The 23,098-nt window shown below is 42.6% G+C and overlaps 1 protein-coding gene across 1 annotated transcript; it reads right to left on the bottom strand.

The window, feature by feature from the left end:
* Window positions 1-267: 267 nt before the first annotated feature.
* LOC306658010 (serine protease 40-like) lies at window positions 268-8,217 on the bottom strand (the record flags this gene model as incomplete). Its single annotated transcript, XM_079134647.1, has 6 exons — window positions 268-561; window positions 1,633-1,755; window positions 3,066-3,241; window positions 5,206-5,492; window positions 7,240-7,402; window positions 8,091-8,217. The coding sequence occupies 6 exons, from the start codon at window positions 8,215-8,217 to the stop codon at window positions 268-270; spliced, it is 1,170 nt and encodes a 389-aa protein (XP_078990773.1).
* Window positions 8,218-23,098: the final 14,881 nt, after the last annotated feature.

A 23,098-nucleotide genomic window follows, 5' to 3' on the forward strand; every position in this document is an offset into this window, starting at 1 on the left:
CTGGTCTCCTGGATGTCCCCTCAGCTGACCCTGCCCAGGGAGGAGGGAGGCCTTCTGCTACTGAGCAGCTTGAAACCTAGTGGGGCATGAGGTGTGGCACTGACAGGTCCAAAGCAGGAGCCAAAAGCTTCTTGGGTTGTTTTTATTTCATCAGGCCTGGGCCTTAGATGGACAGCACATCCCAGAGATGGAAGCATGGAAGGACAGTGAAGAGCTCAGCAAGGGCCTTTGTGGAGGAGTGCTGGGCATTGAGGTGCTGTGAGCCTGTCACCAAGCATTGAACGAAATCAGCCACAGCAGGAGGAACTGAGAAGACAGCAGCGCAGTCATCCTGGGCTTCAGAACAGGGCTCAGAGCAGGGTGCTTCTGTGTAGGTGGGGCCATGGTGGTGCTGGGGGTAGAAGCCTCCTGCTTGTGGTACTTGATCCAGTCAGCAAAGTAGCTGAGATTGGTGAATACACTGGGACCAATGGGAGAGTGACATTCTGTACTCCAGCTGCTCAGTCCAAACAGGTACCAAACACCTTCCACGGGGCAGACCAGGGGACCCCCAGAATCTCCCTGAGGAAAGAAACCAAGACATATAGTAGAACCAAGACAAGGAGGAATATGCATTACCCAGTATGGAGTGGACAAGATGGACACTTTCTGAGCAGTGCTCATCAGAACCATGGGGGTAATTTTTAAAATCCAGGTATAGAGGAAACCCCTGGCTCAACACCTCCAGGACTGGATCCTAGAGCCCCATTCCACAGCTGGCAGTCTCAGACCTACGAGAAAGCACCATGCATCCAATGATGGACTCCCATCCACAAGTATGCCCTCCACCCTTCCATCCACATGGGAGAGATGCCCTTGAGGTCCATGGGGTGGGTGGGTGGCTGGCCCGGAGGCCTGGCCCACAGACTTTGGCTGAATCCTCTGCCCAGCATGGCATCTATGCCTTTGTCTTTGATTTAATAAGGTCTCTAGTGTTTCTTCAATTCCTTGGTTGAGCTTCTTTAGCAAATGCCAAGCTGTTGAATGTGCTAAGGGTAAAAAGGTGCTGCTGGGCCCAGCCTGGGGGTCAGCTGGCACCACAGGGAGCTTCCAGGTCTTCAGAAGAAGGCTGGGTACTGTTAAGAGTAGCCAGGCCTCCAGAAGGAAAGGTCCCTGGTGTCACAGGTGAAATGCTTTTATCTCACAGGCCAAAAAAATGGAACTCTGAGAAACATGTTGCCCTCCAGCCATCTGTCGAATCACACCCCTGAGCAGCCTCTGCGCAAGCAGTGCTCCATGAGTCACCAGTGTGGCAGTCCACATGTCCCCACCCCTGCATACGTGACATGTGAAAAGGGGGCCACAGAGGCAAGAGGAGGAGGCCCAGGAGGACTGCACCAACTGGACCATCAGAGCTTCTCTGAGGAGACTGCGGGGAGTGGAGGCCTGAGTGTGGTCAGACATGGGGGGAGACATGGAAGTGCTCAGCAGGGAGGTGAGGGGACCCAGTGCAGATTCTGAAAGGATGGATGTTCTGGGGCTGCTGGGCCAGGCCAGCAGCAGGGTTCTAGGACGGGTGAAGATGCAGCTGTAGGAGAAGGGGTGGCAGTGTCTGATGGGAAATGGTCAGCACACAGGGGTGCCATGCCTGACCTCCTCTTCAATAGGTTCAAAATGCAAGGCAAGAACAGCAGACTGAGCATGGAGTAGTGGTTGGGTCTCGGTGTCAGGAGAGGTGAAGAGTGCAGGGGAGGTAGGAGGGACCTCCTGCAGCATCTGACAGACAGGTAAGGATGGAAAGCAAAAAAGAGCGCATGCAAACACCCCAGAGGCGAGTCCTGCTGGGGAGTGAGGACGGAGTAACGGGAGGAGGTTGTGGGGGCCGGAAGTGTACGTGTGAGGAGTTTTATGACATGTCAGAGTAGTATACTTCTGAGCTGCAGGGACAGCCAAGGCAAGAGCAGGAGCAAGAGGGAAAGTGCAGAAGAGGAAGGGGAGGCTGCAAGAGGACACCTGGGGGCCACAGCTCTCAAGGAGGTCAGAGCCTCTCCAAGCTTGGCTAGGGCCATGTATCCTTAGAGTGTTGTCCACTTCCTCTCTGGGCTTTAGTTTCTCCACCATGAAATGGAAAGTTTACACAGCGAACATTCATAATCATGCATCCCATGATGGACTCCTATCCACAATATATAAAGAACTCCTATGATTCAATACAAAAGACAGATGACCCCGTAGTTGGAGGGGAGGAAACTTGTATACATTTCATAAAAAGGGCAATAACATATTTTTAAAAATTTGCAGTAAACATATGAGAAAAATATTTATCTTCATGAGGTACCAGAGAAATGCAGATTAAAAATCACAGTGGTTAAAATGAAAATTTTGGGTGATTCAAAGTACTGGCAACAATGTGCAGCAAACTGAACACTCACTCTCATGCTGGTGGGAGTGTAAATGGATACAACCAGCTTGGAAATCTGTTTGGAGTATCCTCATGAGAGGAACATATGCATACCTCATGACATAACAACTCCACTGCCAGCGTGACTCCCAATCAAAATTATGAACCTAAAGCTCACACACAGCAGGATGTTCACAGCAATGACATTCACACAGACCCCATATGGAACCTGCCCAAAATTGCTGATTATAAGAATGGATAAGTATAAATGTGTACAAATAAATGTCACTGGCATATTATTGACTAGAAGAGACCAGGCAAAAGCCTATATCACATATAATTTGCATTCAGGTTAAGTCTAAACACAAAGTTATGGCACCAGAAGCCAGGAGGGGGGTATTTTGGTGGAGTTAGTAACAGGAAGGGGAAAGAGTGGGATCCTGTGGGTGCTGGTATAATAATATATCCCTATCTAAATATTCATCAAACTGTTCAAGTTATATCTCCTCTTCCCTCCATGTTATACTTTGACAACTTTTTTTTAAAGATACAAAGAAAATGGATGGGATATATGGTGCTCTTTAGGGGCTTTAGGTACAAAGAGGATATAGAGGGAGAGAACACAGACAACACAGCAGCAGAGAGGTGGCCAAGCCAGCTGCAGAGTATGAGCTGGTTCACTTACTCGGCAGATGGATGATCCATTCATGTGGTCCCTGGCACACACCATGTCCTCGAATACACCAACAGGTCTTGGGTCAGTTGTGTTGGGGTCTGGATATCTATAATAGGCGTTACAGTCCTCACTGTCTAAGAGACTGACCTTTGCCTCCTGAAGTGGTTTGTCAGGTGGCAGTAATTCTGTGGGAGGGGATTCAGATGTGAGGTGCAGCCCAGAGCAAAGCCAACTCCCTCTCCATCCTGCCTGCTGAAGGAGGGTGCTCTCTAGCTGGCAGGGGCTGGGACAGGCAAGACCAGAGGAAAAGGTGTTTAGAGAGCCATGGTAAGGGGTCTGCGTGGAAAGGACCAGAATGGAGGTCAGTGTGGCTGCCAAGGCCCAGAGCAAGGACTTGAAAAGATGAGGCACAATCATAGCATGGTCCAGAACAGGCAGTGACCTCCTCACCAGGTTGTGGCATCAGGCTTTTATCCCAAGCACACTTGAAAATATCAGAAAGTTCTACTTATGTTTCAGAAACAATTCTCTGGCTACTTGTGGAGACAGGGCTGGAGGCAGCAAGGATGAAAAACAGAATTCCCGGTCTGGCTAGGATGTAGCAGTGGCACGTATCACAGGTGCCAAGTAAGACTGAACCCATCTCAAGGAGCAAGTAGACTTGGATAACTGGATTCTATATCCGGTTGTCACTCACAGATGTGGCTGGGGGTCCCCACATGAGCTAAGAAGATGGCTTACTTTGGCACAGTGCTTGCTAAGGCCCTTATGGGTGGCAAACCCCAGACCTGAGTCCAGGCCCAGCAACCGTGGTCAAGGGAGGGTGTGGAAAAAGGACGGCTGAGGGTACAGTCTCTCACTAATGTCAGCTACTTTGTGCCCTAGTGGTTGTCCCAGTCCATGACTTCCCTTTATGCTCCAACTACTATCCAGACCCATTTTGGAGATCCTTCTTGCCTTGCTAGTGGTTCTTAAAGAGTGACAATACATCCCAGCAGGGTGTCTTTGGAAATGTTGAAGGGTTAGCTATTCTAAAGACCAGACTATATGACTAACGTTTACAGACCAGGAACAGGAATGATGGATCTGACCTGAACCCCAAAGAAGCTCCTGTCCCCAAATGCCTACACAGAGATGTTCTGCCAGATCGTAACTCTATGAATCATGCCAAATTTACGTTTTGCTTTGTTTTCATTCACCAATGTATTTTTCAAAATCAAAAGCATTCTCCATTGTGCAAAAATCTTTGCTTGACATTTTCTCTCTCAATCTAAAACTACACAGTCATCCCTCAGTATGTGCTGGGACCCCCATATCAAAATTTCAGATGCTCAAGTCCTGTATAAAACAAAATGGTATAGTATATGCATAGAACTATGCACATACTCTGTTAGGCTCTAAGTCATCCCTAGATTACTTCTAATACTTTACACAATGTGAGTTCGGTGTAAATAGTTGTTATACTATAATTTTTATGGAATAATGAAAATAGGTGTTGCTCTACCCCCATGTCTCCCCCACCATTTTGGTGTGTGTGTGTGTGTGTGTATGTGTGTGTGTGGACTGAATCCAGGAGCATTTAACCACTGAGCCACATCCCAACCCTTTTAAAAATTTTATTTAGAGATAGGGTCTCACTAAGTTACTTAAGGTCTCACTAAGTTGCTGAGGCTAGTTTTGAACTGGTCATTCTCCTGCCTCAGCCTCCTAAGCCACTGGGATTATAGGCATGAGCCAACATGCCTGGCCCAACAATGCTTTAGATCCACCATTGGTTGAGTCTACAGAGGTGGAACCTGTGGAAGTTGGCAGAATGGGCTGAGCAGTGAGGTTCACAGAGGTAAATGCCCTTCTGCCATAAACAGCCCAGCTTGTCTCAGCCAGATACATGTCCTTTCCTTAAGGACACTCAACACCTTCCATGGTCATGAAAAATAAAGCAGAGTCTTGGAGTGTGGTTGTTCAGAGCCCTGGAACTGAAAATGGCTCAGAGTCAAAGAACCCAAGTTTCTGACTCTAAAAGTAAGAGGTTTTTGTTGTTGTTGTTGTTGTTATTGTTTGTTTTTTCACAGCTGACTGAGGAAACTGTGAAGTTGTAGAAGGACAGGAAGGGCCTACAATGGTCTCTCAACCCCTTGCCCTCTTTTGCCTGCATGCTCAGCTTCCTCGACTGTCATCCCCCAGCCACTTATCCAGCAGGAAATCTTAGGGTCCGGCTTTGTGGAGCTCCTCGGGAGACAGGCGGGTAGGATGTGGGGGTTGAACTTCACAGGCATGTGCAGCTGCATCAAGCAGATGTCATTCGCTAAGAAATGTTGCTTGTCGAAGTCTGGGTGGACAATGAGCTTGCCCACTGTCATCTGCATGCTGTAGTTACTGGGGTCCCTCAGCCGGTTGTATCCTAGCAGGATCTGGTAGTCATCTGGGTTGTAGGACCTGTTGGGGGCAGATCCTCTGAGTGCTGCACAGGCACCCTGGCCCTAACTGCCCACCCACCCTGCAGGCAACCAGACCTCACCCCATCATTTCAGTAGTTTCTCTCTCCTCCTTTTCTAATACTGGGATAGCCCTTCTCTTCAGGTGAGTTCAGTTCTGCCCACAGCCCTAGGATATTAGTCCTTTGAAGGTTTCTAATAGCTTTTCAGGAATGCCCCAGAATCCAAGGAGCAGAGGACCTTATTGCTGGAAAGAAATATAGGATACATCAAGCTGCTCTCCATCTTGGAGGGGAAGAGAGGAGGCTCATTCTTATCCCTGATCACACCCTCTTAAGGCCCAACAGGCTTCTCCAAGTCCCCACGTCCCAGGCCAACATGACCCATCCCTCCAATCCTCACACACCAGCCTCTCTACAAGCTGGCTCCCAACTTGGGCACAGGCACCCGACAAGTAGTGGTGGAGGAAATGGAGGAATACATAGAAACTTCCTGTTTTTGAAACACTAGTGACCTCCCAGCCCACATGTCCTGCTTGTGTGGTCCCCCTACCCAGATTCCTCATGCCTGGAACCTTCTCTCCCAAAGACCCTCCAGTTCCATGCTTCCACTCTGAATGGAAACATGGGGGCTCTCCTGCCATGTCCACGGGGTCTACCATGGAAGTTAGGCTTGTGCCTTGCTTTCAAGGTGGGATGTGCATCTCCACATCTCCCATGTGGGCTTTAAATGGGGCTTGATACTCCTGGGTGCTGAATACACGAGTAATACCCAATTGGGATCTCAAAGTCAGCTATCCTACAGCTGCGGCTTCTGGGTTGAACTGTGATGTCCTCCTTTCTCTCTCTGGCCACAGAGTGAGTCAGTCTCCTGATGATCTGCCTCGCTCTCTCAGGGCAGAAGTTATTTACTCATCCCTTATGCCAGTCTGGGGGATGGTAGTGCCTTCATCTCTTCCTAAGTACATAACACTACAGGAGTGGCAGGAATCCCTGGTGCTGGTTAAACACAGGGTCCCAGGACAACTCCAGAGAGGAATGTAGTGGGATGTGCAGGTGGCCAGGACCCAGGGGAGCCTCCAGTGAGTGTGCTCTGGATAGCTTGTGGAGAGCCCTGGCTAGAGGAGGCCAGCTGCAAGGCTAGCCCCAATCCACCTGCCCTGGGACACAGGGCCCTAGGACTAGCATTCTGACTAACACCTGGAGCCTGTGCTGCATGTGTGGCCAGGGACAAGGACACAGTCACTACCATTTGCACAGGAGTTAACGAAGGTCTGATGATACCTGCTGACACTTTCTAGAGGCAGCCAGGACACAAAGTCCACCCTGAGGGGAACGAGATTTTGCTCCCTAGTGTTTATGGAAAATAAGAAGTAGAGGTGCATTTCAGAACTAAAGTCTGATTTCTGGAATTTGTCGATAATTCCAACTAGAGTAAATTAATTTCCAGTTAGCGTCATCTTGGTAGGTTTACCAAAATGGGAGGGGTGGGGGAGTGCAGAGCAGCCTTAGGGTGTGAGATGAAGTCTGAGGCCTCTGCCTGGAAGATGCCCACAGACAAGCAGGGATGGCGTTCCAGCTGCACAGCACCATTGCCAAGGGCAGGGCAACAGCACAGGGACACCAACTATCCCAGAGCAAAGCCTGGATAGCAAAGTCTGGGCACCTTCACTTTCTAGCCTGCCCACCTTGTGCCTCCCTCCTGCAGTCCCTTTCTAGTGGCTGGGGCCCCACAGAAGGAAATTGCACCTTTGGAAGCAGTGGGCTGCAGAGGCCACCCAGTTGCTGTCAATGAGGACAGCTCCACAGGTATATGTGCCATTGAGAAATAGACTGGCCTGCCATGGCCACTTTTGAGGTTCTGCATTCTGACCACCAAAGATCTTCCCTGTAAATCTGGTCCTGCCACATACTGTGGAGACAATTCCAGACATGAAGCACCCTGCATTCAGGATACCAACCCTTGGTGCCCCCAAATATCAACTTCGACAGGACCTCGGGGACACCATGGCCCCTCCTGTCATTTCACTGGCAGGCATATCCAAGGCCCAGGGTGAAGTGACAGGCCTGATGCTGTGTCTCAGGGAAAAGGCCCCAGAGAGCAGAGCTCTTGTGAGGGTGGTGGGTCCTGAACTGGGCTCTTCTCAGATCTTATTTCACTTAAGGAGCACAGCCCTATTTGAAGACAAACTGAAAACTGACAGAGGGATACTGTTCAGAGCTTAGGTTGCTTGACTGGGCGTGACCTCCCACCTCCACTGGTTAAAGAGAAGGTGTGAAAACCCACCCAGAAAGCTAATCCAGGACCTTGGTACTTGAACTGAGATGCGATTCATTCAGGAGAAAAACCGCGGGGGAGAGGGGTAGCCTTTGTGTATTCTCCTTCCGCAGGCCTTCACAGTCCCCCTTCCTCTGCCCCTTTCCTGAGGCCAAAGGCCTCCTGGCTGCCTATTCCCAGGGCTTCCTCAGCTAGACTTGGCCTGACTCTGGTCATCCTGGAAGATGTCAGGGTTCAGGAGCAAGTGAAGGGATATGAGTCTGGCTGAGAGGCGACTGGGACCCGGCCCCTCTGAGGCCACCCCTTGCATCTGCCCACTTACTCTCCATAAGGTTGGGCACGGTGTTCTGGGCATGCAGTGGCTGGAGGCACAAGCAGAACAGGACGGCAGCCAGCACCCAGGGCCCCTGCCCGGCTAGGCCTGATTGTTTGGGCCCGGCACCCGCCATCTGGTCAGTTTGCATGTGCTTCGCGGACTGATCACACAGCGCGTGCTCCCTAGTAAACAGCTCTGCTGGCAAACGGCCTGGTCCTGTCCAGGGGCTCCAGGGACTAGACTTCACCAATGGCTTGCCCAGTGGCAAGCCAAATGTGCTAGAATCTCTGGTTTGCAGGAGACAACGATCCCTGGGAGCCCCCAGATTGATGGAAGAGACCGCGAGTCAAAGGGCCCCTCCCTCGCATGTTCCTCCCAAATGCAGAATACATTCACCGCATCCCAAAGTTTCTGAGTCTCATCCCACTAAAACATCCACTCAAAATGCAAAATGTCATCATCCAAACCGAAAAATCACCACTTCATCAATTCAAAGTCCACAGTGTTATCATCAAAATCCTCTAAATCAGGTATGGATGAGCTTCCCCAGCAGTAATCTATTAATATGGCTCCTGAGTACACTTCTTGAAACATTTCCAACTCAGGGCTTTGTGCGAGCTAGATAACTGGTTTACCACCGAGCTACATTCCTAGCCTTTTTTTCTTTTTTCTTTTGATACCGGCTCTTGCTAAAGGGTCCAATCTGGCCTAAACTTCTCACCTTGGCCCCAGAAGTTGCTGGGATTACAGGTATGTGCCACCATTTCCAGCCTCCTGGTTCCTTTTTATTGTCTTTATGATGTTTCTTGAAATTCTTACAACTTCCACCCATTGCCCAATTCCAAAGTCATTGACACGTTTTTAGGTATAGTAGTTCTCCCCTTGTCCTGAATTTTGCTTTCCACAGTTTCTCATGATCAACTTTGGTCGAAAAATATTAAATGGAAAATTGCAGACATAAACTTAAGTTGCAAACCATTCTGAGTTTGTGTAATGAAATATCATACTGTCCTGCTCCATTCCACCCAGGATATGAATCATCTTCTATTTTCTTTTTTGTTTTTTAGTTATACATAACAATAGAATATACTATGACATAATTATAAATATGTGGGTTTTTTTGTTTGTTTGTTTGTTTTGTGGTGCTGGGGATTGAACCAGGGCCTTGTGCATGCAAGGCAAGCTCTCTACCAACTGAGCTATCTCCCCAGCCCCATATGACATAACTATAAAAGCAAAGACTATAATTTATTCTAATTCAGTTCCCAGGATTTCCTCTTGCCCTCCCTTCCTCTTCTCCTACCCTCTGCTCTACTGATCTTTCTACTATTTACTTACAGGTTTTTGTCGGTTTGTTTTTACTTAGTGTCTTATAAATGTACATGATGGTGAGTTCACTGTATTATATTCATATATATACATATGAAAGTTAGATCAGACTCATTCCACTGACTTTCCCTGTCCCATCCCTCCTCTCTTCCCCTTGTCTACTCCTCTGATCTTCTATTCTTTTTTTAATCAACCTCTCCACCCCCGGTTTTATTTTGGATTAGCTTCTGCATGTCAAAGAAAACATTCAACCTTTGGGTTTGGGGGATTGGCTTATTTCACTTAACATAATACTCTCCAGATCCATTCATCTACCAGCAAATGCCATATTTCATTCGTCTTTATGGCTGAGTAATATTTCATTGTGTATTTGTACCACATTTTCTTTATCCATTCATCTGTTGAAGGGCACCTAGTTTAGCTCCATAGCTTAGTTATTGTGAACTGTGCTGCTGTAAACACTAATGTGGATGCGTTACTGTAGTATGCTGATTTTAAATCCTTTGGAGATATACCAAGGAGGGGGATAGCTGGGTCATATGGTTGTTCCATTCCTAATTTTTTGAGGAATCTCCATACTGCTTTCCAGAGTGATTATATTAATTTGCAATGCCACCAGCAATGCATGAGCATTCCCTTTTCCCCACATCCTCACCAACACAAATTGTTCCTTATATTCTTGACAATTGTCATTTTGACTGGAGGGAGATGAAATCTCAGTGTAGTTTTAATTTGCATTTCTCTCATTGCTAGAGATATTGAAATTTTTTCAGGTATTTGTTGAACATTCATATTTCTTCATTTGACAAGTGTCTGCTTAGTTCCTTTATTCATTTATTGACTGGGTTATTTGGTGTTTTTCAGGTTTTTTTTCTTTTTAGGGGGTGCCAGGCATTGAATCCAGGGCCTTGTGCTTGCAAGGCAAGTACTCTACTGACTGAGCTATCTCCCTAGCTCCTCAGTTTTTTTTTTGTTGTTGTTTGTTTTGTTTTTTTTTTTTTTTTTGGTGTGAAGTTTTTTGAGCTCTTTGTATATTCTGGATATTAATGCCATATCTGAAGTGCAGGTGACAAAGATTTTCTCCCATTCCGTAGGCTCTCTCTTCATGCTCTTGATTGTTTCCTTTGCTGTAAGGAAGCTTTTAATTTGATGCCATCCTGTTTATAGATTTTTAATTTTTCCATAATTATATTTGTGTTTTATTAGTGCATTGTAATTATATATAATAGTGGGGTCCATTCTGACATTCAAACATGCACAAAATGTAGTTTAGTCTAATTGGTTCCCCAGTATTTCCCCTTTCTTTCCCGTTTCCCTTTTTCTACTCTTCACGTCTTCCTTTTAGTTATTCATAGGTACTTTTTGTTGGTGTATTATATCTATACATGAAAGTGGGATTCATCATGTTACCTATGTACATGTATATAATACAATATGGTTGATCTTATTCCTTAATAATTTGTAGGGAATAACTAGGAAATAATAATTTGCAGTCTCATCAACAACATATAAGTATTCCTTTCTCTTCACATCCTTACCAGCACGTATTGTTTCTATTCCTGATGGTTGCCATTCTAGCTAGGGTGAGATTAAATTTTGGTGCCATTTTCATTTTCATTTCCCTGATTGTTAATGATGTTGAATTTTTATTCACACACTTGTTTGCCATTTTAATTTCTCCCTTTGAGGAATGTCTGCTTATTTTATTTGCCCATTTACTGATAATTCTTATTCTACATGGAATTAAAGAATAAAAAACAGGAAAGTATAATAGGGGTTTATAATATTAGATTTAGGACTTTCATTTACTATAATGAGAATCAGGAAACATGGGTATATGTAATATATGTGCATTATGTGAAACTATATATGAAATTACATGTACACACATATAATCTCTAATAACATGTACTAGCTTCTATGTGTATGTGTGTGTATGTATGTATATATATATATATATATATATATATATGCGCACATGCCTACAGTGTTTTCTAATTTTCAAAGGGATTTATTTTATTGGTTCTTCTTACTTATACATGACAGTAGAATCCATTTTGTTGAAATTTGCTTTTTGCACTTTGGAGTTTTGTTAAGAAATCACTTCCTGAGCTGACATGTTGGAGTGTTGGGCCTACATTTTCTTCTAGTCGGTACAGGGTTTCTGGTCTAATTCCAAGGTCTGTGATCCACTTTGAGTTAAGTTTTGTGCAGGGTGAGTGATAGGGGTTAAATTTCATTCTACTACATGGATTTTCAGTTTTTAAAGCACCATTTGTTAAAGAGGCTATCTTTTCTTCAACATATGTTTTTTGCACATTTGTCTAGCACAAGATAAGTATTTATATGGGTTTGACTCTGTGTCTGCTATTCCATTCCATTGGTCTTCTTGTCTGTTTTGGCGCTAGTACCATGCTGTTTTTGTTACTATAGCTCTGTAGTGTAATTTGAGATCCAGTATTATGATACCTCCTGTTTGTTTTTCTCATCAATGATTGCTTTGGCTATTCTGGGTCTTTTATTTTTCCAAATGAATTTCATGGCTGATTTTTCTATCTCTGAAGAATATCATTGGCATTTTGATGAGAATCAGATTGAATCTTGGAGTGCTTTTGGTAGTATAGTTATTTTGACAATATTAATTCTCCCTATCCAAAAACATGGGAGGTCTTTCCATCTGCTAAGGTCGTCTTCAATTTCTCTCTTTGGCATTCTATAGTTTTCATGGTAGAGGCCCTTCACCTCTTTTGTTAGATTGATTACCAAATTTTGTTTTAAGTCTATTGTGAATGAGATAGTTTTCCTAATATGTTTTCCAGCAGATTCATCATTGGAGAATAGGAACTCAATTGATTTCTGGGTGTTGATTTTGTGTTCTGATACTTTGTTGAATTCATTTATAGCTCTAGAAGTCTTCTGGTGGAATTTTTGGGTCTTCTAAATATGGAATCATATCCTCTGCAAATAGGGATAGTTAGAGCTCTTCTTTTCCTTTTCATATTCCTTTAGTTTTCTTCTCTTACCTAATTGCTGTGGTTAAAGTTTCAAGAACTATGTTGAATAGGAGGAGTAAAAGTGGTCATTCTTGTCTTGTTCCTATTTGTAGAGAAAATGCTTTCAGTTTTTCTCCATTCAGAATAATATTGGCCTTGGGTTGGTCATATGTCCTTTACAATGTTGAGGTAGTTTCCTTCTATCGGTAGTTTTTCTAGTGTTTTAAACTTTAATGGGCATGGTACTTTGCCCAATGCTTTCTCTGCATCTATTGAGATAATCATGTGATTCTTGCCTTTAAGTCTATTTACATGATGAATTACATTTATTGATTTCTGTATGTTGAACCAACCTTGCCTCCCTTGGATGAATCCCACTTGATCATGAGGCAATAATTTTTTGTTGTGTTTTTTATGTGATTTACCAATATTTTATTAAGAATGTTTTCATCCATGTTCACCAAAGATATTGGTATGAAATTTTCTTTCCTTAATATGTCTTTGGTTTTGGAATCAGGGTAACACTGGCTTCATAGAATGAGCTTGGAAGAGTTCCATCCTCTTCTATTTGATGGAGTAATTTGAGGAGGATTGATGTTAGTTCTTTTTTGAAGGTTTGGTAGAACTCGGCTAAGAACTCATTTGGTCCTGGACTTTTCTTTGTTGGAAGGCTTTTGGTGGTTGCTTCAATTTCATGAGTAAAATTGATCTGTTTAAGTTTTCTGTGTCTTCCTGGTTTAATTTGGGTAGCTTGTATGTCTCTAGGAATTTGTTCTTATCTTCAAGATTTTCTAGTTTATTGGCGTATAAATTTTCTGACGATCACAGTTTCTGATGATTTCAGAAGTATCTGTGGTGATATTTCCTTTTTCATCTTGGATTTTGATAATTTGTGGGGTTTCGCTCTTATTTATTTAATTATTTATTTTGAAGGGTATTGGGGATTGAACTCAGGGACACTTGACCACTGAGCCACATCCCCAGCCCTATTTTGTATTGCTGAGTTGTTTAGCACCCTTTGAACTCGTGATCTTTCTGCCTCAGCCTCCCAAGTCACTTAGTTTGACCTAGTGTTTATCAATTTTGCTTATTCTTTCAAAAAATCAATTCTTTGTTTCATTGATCTTTTGTATTTTTTAAAACCTCAATTTCATTGATTTTGGCTCTGCTTTTAATAATTCCCTCTCTTCTACTGATTTTGGTGTTGGTTTGTCTACGGTCTTAAGAAGTAATATTAGGTTGTTTATTATCATTCCACACTTCTAATGTACGTATGCATATATCAATGTATCAATGCTGTCAACTTTGCTCTTAGAATTGTCTTCATACTGTCCCAAAGATTTTGTATAATATCCCTGTTCTCATTTACCTCTAAGTATTTTTATATTTCTCCCCCAATTCCCCTGATATCCATTTATCATTCAAGAGATTATTATTTAATCTCTAGATGTTACAGCATTTTTTGTTTTTTATCTTACCATTAATGTCTAATTTCATTCATATAATCGGATAGAATGCAAGGTATTTGTCTTTTTTTTTTTGTATTTGCTAAGATTTGCTTTGTGACTTAAATATGGTCTATTTTAGAAAATGTTTCATGTGCTTCTGAGAAGGAAATAAATTCAGTCATTAATGGGTGAAAATTTTCTAAAGATGTCTGTTAGGTCCAAATTATCAATTGTAGTTTTTTTTAAATTCTATAGAATCTTTACTTAGTTATTGTTTGGATGATCTATCCAGTTATGGAAGAGGCATTTTAAAGCCATCCAGTATTATTGTATTGTGGTCTATTTGATTCTTGAAAAGTGTTTGTTTGCCATACACACATGCTCCACTGTTTGGAACATGAATATTTTAAATTGTTTTATCTTCTGGGTGTATGATTTCCTTAAGCAGTATAAAATGTCCTTCTTTGTCTCTTCTGATTAATTTTGGCTTGAAGTTCACTTTATCTGACATGAAAATGGTAACCCTGCTTGTTTGCAAGATTCATGTGAGTGGTATGGTTTCTTGCCATCTTTTTACTTTCAGAGTGTGAATGTCTTGGCCTGTGAAGTGAATCTCTTACAGACAGCATATTGTCGGGTCTTGTTTTTTTAATTTAATCTTCCAACCCATGTTTTGATCAAAGAGTTTTGACCATTTACATTCAAAGTTGTTATTATGAGAGAATTTTTATTTTCTGCCTTTTTGATTTATTTCTAATTTTTCAGTTGAATTTGATTTTCCTTTGAATCAAGGAACTGTGCTTCTAGTGTAGTTCTTCCCTCTGCTGGATTTTATTTTTATTTTTCATTCCTTCTTCATGAAAATTTTATTCAGTATGTTTCGTAGTGTAGTCTTTCTAGTTATAAATTCTTTTAGCTTTGTTTATCACAGAAGATTTTATTTCATCCTTAATTTTTTTTAATTGTAAACAAATGGGATACATGTTTTTTCTCTGTACATGGCGTAAAGGCATACCATTTGTGTAATCATCAATTTACATAAGGTAATGTTGTTTGATTCATTCTGCTATTTTTCCGTTCCCCCCACCCCTCCCACCCCTCTTTTCCCTCTATACAGTCCTTCCATTCTTGCCTCCATTCTTGCCCCCCTCCCTAACCCTAACTCTAACCCTAACACTAACCCCTCCCAACCCCCATTATGTGTCATCATCCACTTATTAGCAATATCATTTGTCCTTTGGTTTTTTGAGATTGGCTTATCTCACTTAGCATGATAGTCTCCAATTTCATCCATTTGCCTGCAAATGCCATAATTTTATCATTCTTTATGGCTGAGTAGTATCCCATTGTATATATATACCATAGTTTCTTTATCCATTCATCATTTGAAGGACATCTAGGTTGGTTCCACAATCTGGCTATGGTGAATTGAGCAGCTATGAACATTGATGTGGCTGTATCTCTGTAGTATGCTGATTTTAAGTCCTTTGGGTATAGGCCAAGGAGTGGGATAGCTGGGTCAAATGGTAGGTCCATTCCAAGTTTTCTAAGGAATCTCCACACTGCTTTCCAGAGTGGCTGCACTAATTTGCAGCCCCACCAGCTGCAAAGGTATGAATGTACCTTTCTCCCCACTGCCTCGCCAACACCTGTTGTTGCTTGTATTCTTGATAATCGCCCTTCTAATTGGGGTGAGATGGAATCTTAGGGTGGTTTTGATTTGCATTCCTCTTATTACTAGAGATGTTGAACATTTTTCCATATGTTTGTTGATTGCTTGTAGATCTTCTTTTGTGAAGTGTCTGTTCATTTCCTTAGCCCATTTGTCAATTGGATTATTTGTATTCTTGGTGTAGAGTTTTTTGAGATCTTTATAGATTCTGGAGATTAGTGCTCTATCTGAAATACGATTGGCAAAGATTTTCTCCCACTCTGTAGGCTCTTTCTTCGCATTGCTGATAGTTTCCTTTGCTGAGAGAAGCTTTTTAGTTTGAATCTATCCCAGTTATTGATTCTTGCTTTTATTTCTTGTGCTATGGGAGTTCTGTTGAGGAAGTCTGGTCCTAAACCGACACGTTGAAGATCTGGACCTACTTTTTCTTCTATAATCTGCAGAGTCTCTGGTCTGATTCTGAGGTCCTTAATCCATTTTGAGTTGAGTTTTGTGCAGGATGAGAGATATGGGTTTAGTTTCACTCTGTTGCATATGGATTTCCAATTCTCCCAGCACCATTTGTTGAAGAGGCTATCTTTTCTCCATTGCATGTTTTTGGCCCCTTTGTCTACTATGAGAAAATCGTATTTATTTGGGATTGTGTCCATGTCCTCTATTCTGTACCATTGATCTACTTTTCTATTTTGCTACCAATAACATGCTGTTTTTGTTACTATTGCTTTGTACTAGAGTTGAAGATCTGGTATTGCAATACCCCCTGCTTCACTCTTCCGGCTATGGATTGCTTTAGCTATTCTGGGTTTCTTATTCTTCCAGATGAATTTCATAATTGCTTGCTCTATTTCTGTAAGGTACGTCATTGGGATTTTAATTGGAATTGCATTGAATCTGTATAGCACTTTTGGTAGTATGACCATTTTGACAATATTAGTTCTGCCTATCCAATGGGAGATCTTTCCATCTTCTAAGATTTTTTTAAATTTCTTTCTTTAGTGTTCTGTAGTTCTCATTGTAGAGGTCTTTCACCTCTTTTGTGAGATTGATTCCCAAGTATTTTATTTTTTTCGAGGCTATTGTGAACGCGGTAGTTTTCCTAATTATTTTTTCCAAAGATTCATCGCTTATATATAAAAATGCATTAGATTTATGTGCATTGATCTTATATCCTGTTACATTACTGAATTCACTTATGAGTCCTAAAAGTTTTCTGGTGGAATTTCCTGGTTCCTCTAAGTATATAATCATATCATCAGCAAATAGGGATAGTTTGAGTTCTTCTTTCCCTATTCGTATCCCTTTAATTTCTTTGGTCTGTCTAATTGCTCTGGCTAGAGTTTCAAGGACGATATTGAATAGAAGTGGTGAAAGAGGGCATCCCTGCCTTGTTCCAGTTTTTAGGGGGAATGCTTTCAGTTTTTCACAATTTAGAATGATATTGGCCATGGACTTAGCGTAGATGGCCTTTACAATGTTAAGGAATGTTCCCACTATCCCTATTTTTTTCTAGTGTTTTGAGCATGAAGGGGTGCTGTATTTTAACAAATGTTTTTTCTGCATCTATTGAAATAATCATGTGATTCTTTACTTTAAGTCTATTGATATGGGGAATTACATTTATTGATTTCCTGATGTTGAACCAACCTTGCATCCCTGGGAGGAAACCAACTTGATCATGGTGCACTATCTTTTTAATATGTTTTGTATGCAATTGCTAAAATTTTGTTGAGAATTTTTGTGTCGATGTTCATTAAGGATATTGGTCTGAAATTTTCTTTCCTCGATGTGTCTCTGTCTGGTTTAGGTATCAGGGTGATATTGGCTTCATAGAATGAATTTGGGAGGGTTCCCTCCTCTTCTATTTTATGGAATACTTTGAGAAGTATTGGAATGAGCTCTTGTTTAAAGGTTTTGTAGAACTCGGCTGAGAACCAATCTCGTCCCGGACTTTTCTTTGTTGGTAGGCTTTTGATGACTTCTTCTATTTCATTACTTGAAATTGGTCTATTTAAATTGTGTATGTCCTCCTCGTTCAGTTTAGGCAATTCATATGTCTCTAGAAACCTGTTGATGTCTTCAAAATTTTCTATTTTGTTGGAGTATAGATTTTCAAAATAGCTTCTAATTATGTTTTGTATTTCACTCATGTCTGTCATGATATTTCCTTGTTCATTCCGAATTTTAGTGATTTGGGTTTTCTCTCAACTTCTCTTTGTTAGTGTGGCTAAAGGTTTATCAATTTTATTTTTCCAAAGAACCAACTATTTATTTTGTCAACTTTTTGTATGTTTCTTTTGTTTCAATTTCGTTGATTTCAGCTCTGAGTTTAACTATTTCCTGTCTTCTACTACTTTTGGTGTTGGTCTGTTCTTCTTTTTCTGGGGCTTTGAGCTGTAGTGTTAGGTTGTTTATTTGTTGAGTTTTACTTCTTTTATTGAATGCGCTCCATGAAATAAATCTTCCTCTAAGTACTGCTTTCATAGTGTCCCAGAGATTTTGATATGATGTGTCTTTGTTCTCATTTACCTCTAAGAATTTTTTAATTTCCTTCCTAATATCTTCTGTTATCCATTCATCATATAATAGCATATTGTTTAATCTCCAGGTGTTGGAGTAGTTTCTGTTTTTTACTCTTTCATTTATTTCTAACTTCAATCCATTATGATCTGATAGAATACAAGGTAGTGTCTCTATCTCCTTGTATTTGCTAACATTAGCTTTGTGGCATAATATATGGTCTATTTTAGAGAAGAATCTATGTGCTGCTGAGAAGAAAGTGTATTCACTCTTGATTGGATGGTATATTCTATAAATGTCAGTTAAGTCTAAATTATTGATTGCGTTATTGAGATCTATGTTTTCTTTGTTCAATTTTTGTTTGGAAGATCTGTCCAGTGGTGAGAGAGGCGTGTTAAAATCACCTAGTATTATTGTGTTATGATCTATTTGGTTTCTGGAATTGAGAAGGATTTGTTTGACATACATACATGGATGAGCCACTGTTTGGGGCATAGATGTTTATGATTGTTATATCTTGCTGATTTATGCTTCCCTTAAGCAGTATGAAATGTCCTTCTTTATCCCTTCTGACTAGTTTTGGCTTGAAGTCCACATTATCTGAAATGAGGATGGATACTCCAGCTTTTTTGCTGAGTCTATGTGCAAGGTATGTTTTTCCCCATCCTTTCACCTTTAGTCTATGGGTATCTTTTTCTATGAGGTGAGTCTCTTGCAGGCAACATATTGTTGGATCTTTCTTTTTAATCTAATCTGCCAGTCTATGTCTTTTGATTGATGAATTCAGACCATTAACATTCAGGGTTATTATTGAGATATGATTTGTATTCCCGGTCATTTGGTTCATTTTAAAAATTTTATTTATTTATTTATTTATTTATTTATTTATTTATTTATTTGACATGACTTGGTTCCTCCTTTATTTGACAATTCCTTTAGCATAATTCCTCCCTTTGCTGATTTGCTTCTCTGTTTTTCATCCCTTCCTCATGGAATATTTTGCTGAGAATGTTCTGTAATGCTGGCTTTCTTTTTGTAAATTCTTTTAGCTTTTGTTTATCGTGGAAGGATTTTATTTCATCATCAAATTTGAAGGTAACTTTTGCTGGGTATAAGATTCTTGGTTGGCATCCATTTTCTTTCAGGACTGAAAAATGTTGTTCCAGGCCCTTCTAGCTTTTGGGGTCTGGATTGAAAAATCTGCTGATATCCGTATTGGTTTCCCCCTGAATGTAATTTGGTTCTTTTCTCTCACAGCCTTTAAAATTCTCTTTATTTTGTATGTTAGGTATTTTCATTATAATGTGCCTTGGTGTGGGTCTGTTGTAATTTTGTGTATTTGGAGTCCTATAAGCCTCTTGAACTTGATTTTCCATTTCATTCTTCAGATTTGGGAAATTTTCTGATATTATTTCATTGAGTAGATTGTTCATTCCTTTGGTTTGTTTCTCTAGGCCTTCCTCAATCCCAATAATTCTTAAATTTGGCCTTTTCATGATATCCCATAGTTCTTGGAGGTTCTGTTCATGATTTCTTACCATCTTCTCTGTTTGGTCAACTTTGTTTTCAAGGTTAAATATTTTGTCTTCAACATCTGAAGTTCTGTCTTCCAGGTGTTCTATCCTATTGGTTATGCTTTCTATGGAGTTCTTAATTTGGTTTATTGTTTCCTTCATTTCAAGGATTTCTGTTTGTTTTTTTTCCAATATCTCTAACTCTTTATTGAAATGATCTTTTGCTTCCTGTATTTGCTCTTTTAACTGTCGATTGGTGTGATCATTCAATGCCTGCATTTGCTCTTTCATCTCATCGTTTGCTTCTCTGATCATTTTAATTATGTACATTCTGAACTCCCTTTCTGTCATTTCTTCTGCCATGCTGTCATTGGATTTTATTGATGTAACATCTTGAATTGTTTGAGGCATTTTCTTCCCTTGTTTTCTCATATTGTTCTGGTATCAGTGGACCGCTAAGATATTGCAGATTTCCTCTATTGACTTATAATGTCCCTGAAGATTTCTAGTATATCCCCTCTTATCCTTCAGTAGCCTGAAGTCTTGGAGGAAGTTGATAATGTGGTGCTCCACAAGGAAGCTGCCTCTCTAGGGGTGGTGGCCTTCAGGTGGGGTATATTCCCTGCTAGTAGGCAGAGGTGCCTCCACTTATTGACCAATGGTCATCCAAAGGGGAACTAGGCTGTGGGCTGAGGCAAGGCCTGTTTGGGCCTGTGTCTCTGGTTTTACCTTCCTTGTGGGAAAACCTCACCCGGCCGGGAAGACTCACCCAGTGGGGAGGTCTTGCTGGTCAGTTCCCCTCCTAGAGGTTCCCCTCAATCTACAACTACCACCTGGGCTGGGCTGTCTTCCTCTGCAACGTTCCCAAGGGCCCAGACCTACCTCCTGGGCCAGGAGCCTCACCCTTCGTAGACGAGTCTCCTTAGGCTGCCTCTCCTCAGAGAATCTGCCCGCAGTCCTGGAACCTTTGCTCCTTCCCTAAGCATGTCTCTGTGCAGCTCTTCCACCAAGAAGCCTTCTAGGTGTTGGGACCCTGCTATGCACCTAATCGCCTGGCTACGCTGCCCCTCCTCTGAGCAGCCACCTGGAGCCCCGTACAGTCACTCCAATTCCCAGTGACCCGCCCCGTTTCTCCTCCTCCTCCGGGTAGCCCCCTGGGTGTTCAGGAGCCGTCGCTCTGAGTCCACGTGACCTGCCGCATGCCTCCTCTGGGCAGCCGCCTGGAGCTGTGGTGTGGCTGCTCCAAGAGCAAGCGACCCATCGGCTCCTCCTCCGGGCAGCCCCCCGGTGTTCAGAAGCGGTCGCTTTGAGTCCAAACAACTCACCACTCGCCTCCTCCTCTAAGCAGCTGCCTGGAGCTCTGGTACAGTCACTCCAAGTCCAAGCAAACTGCCGCACTCCTCCTCCTTCTCCGGGCAGCCCCCCGGTGTTCAGAAGCAGTCTCTCTGAGTCCAAACAGCTAGCCGCGCAGCTCCTCCTCTGGGCATCCACCCAGAGCCCCAGTGGTTGCTCCGAGTCCAAGTGCTGTGCTGAGTGGCCTCCTCTACGATGCTCCCAGTTGTCCGAGTTCACTGCTCCAGCAGGGAGAGGGGTGTCTCATTGGGCAACTCTACTTCACAAAGTTCCCTGCATTCCGGGACTACCGCCCCATCTGGGTCGCCTCCCCAACAGGAGAGACTCACCTGGCAGCTTTGAGTTGGTCCCAAGTCTCTCACTATCTCCTCTTTTGAATCCTGAGTCCTGGAGCAACATGAAATGCAGCCACCCTCTAGTCTGCCATCTTGAAACCCCCTCATCTTTAACTTTGAGGCTTATTTTTGCTTGGTAGAGTATTCTTGATTGGCATCATTATCGTTCAGAGCTTGGTGTATTCCAAGCCTTCCTCACTTTTGGGTCTGTGTTGAAATTCAAATTGGTTTACCTCTAAATGTGACCAGTCATTTTTCTCTTGCAGCTTTCAAATTCTATCCTTATTCTATATGTTAGGCATTGTTTTAGTCAGCTGTTAGGCTACTGTGACTAAAAGGCCCAACCAGAACAACAGCAGAGGGGGAAAGGTTTATTTGAGGGCTCATGGTTTCAGAGGTGTCAGTCCATAAAAGGCTGGCTCCATTCCTCAGGGCTCAAGGTGAGACAGAACATCATGGTGGAAGAGTGTGGTGGAGGGAAGCAGCTCACATGATGATCAGAAGCAGAGAGAGAGACTCCACTTACCAGATACAAAAATTCACCCCAAAGCAACACCCCAATGTCCCACCCCCTCAGCCACACCCTACCTTCCTTCAATTACCACTCAATCAGGTGATTAATTCACTAAGTTCTCACCACCCAATCCTTTCCCTTCTGAACCCTTCTGCATCGTCTCACATGTGAGCTTTTCTGGGATACCTCAAACCAAACCATAACATTCCACCCCTGGTCCCCAAAAGCTCATACTCATCTGACAATGGAAAATACGTTTAGTCATTCCTAAGAGTCCTCAGAGTCTCTGCAGTTCCAAGATTGTTAAAGTTCTCTGAGGCTCAAGGCAGTCTCTCATTGTGAGTTCCTGTAAAATTCAAAAGGTATTGACAAGTATCCAAAATATAAAGGTACAGAGTAAACATTTCCATTTGCAAAAATAGGGGCATAGAAAGAAGGGATAGGACCAAAGCAAGTCTGAAATTCAGCTGGGCAAACTAGTCCTGTTGGTCCACATCTGGCATCTGGGGCACATGGCATCGTGATGTTCTCTCCAAAGGGCTTGTGTATCTCTACCCCCATGACCTTGTTGGTTGCAGCCCAAGTGGCCTTCTCGTTAGCTTGTGTCTGCTCAATTCCTGCAGCCTTCCTAGGACTTGGTCCCACATTGCTAGCATATCTTAATCTCAGGGGTCTCCACAGCAGCTTTGTTTTCCTCTTCAAATCTCTGCACTTTGCCTTCTTGGGGGTGCCCACAGGGACTCCAAACCTGCTGCACCTTGCCTGGCCTCTAAGGCCTTCCTTGGTGGAAGCTCCATGACCCCCTGTTGTATCCCATGGGGGCTCATGTAATGGGGGGTAAAGGGCGCAGTGTCAATAACCACCCAGACACTGAGAGCCAGGTAAGAGCAGGCGAGAGCTCCTGACTCCTTTATTGCAGAAGCTGCTTCTTCTTTTATTGAGTACCTATCCAATCAGCGCCTCACTCAGCGTGTCACACCACTTGAGACCACCAATCATTTAATCTCCCAGAACCACCAATCATTTGAGGGTTTTGTATTTTGCACCAATGGGAATATATTATTCTACATTTCCCCCACTTTTTTTTTTTTTTTTTTTTTTTTTTTTTTTTTTGTGCATTGTTAAGTGTCCTCTGGCCAAGAGTAACACTATAACACCGCCAGGTGGCCAACCTGCATGGACACTGCAGGAGATAGGCGACTGTGCCTGTCTTAGGTTGTCTCCCTCTGGAGATCTTACCCATCATTGACTACCAGCCATCATCAATCCTGAGTGTATAGCACATATTATAAAGGTAACATGTTGATGTAGGGGCTTTTGGAGTTTTTTGCTGTTGTTT

The sequence above is a fragment of the Sciurus vulgaris genome, assembly GCF_902686455.1.
Source record: "Sciurus vulgaris genome assembly, chromosome: 3".
Classification (NCBI taxonomy): domain Eukaryota; kingdom Metazoa; phylum Chordata; class Mammalia; order Rodentia; family Sciuridae; genus Sciurus; species Sciurus vulgaris.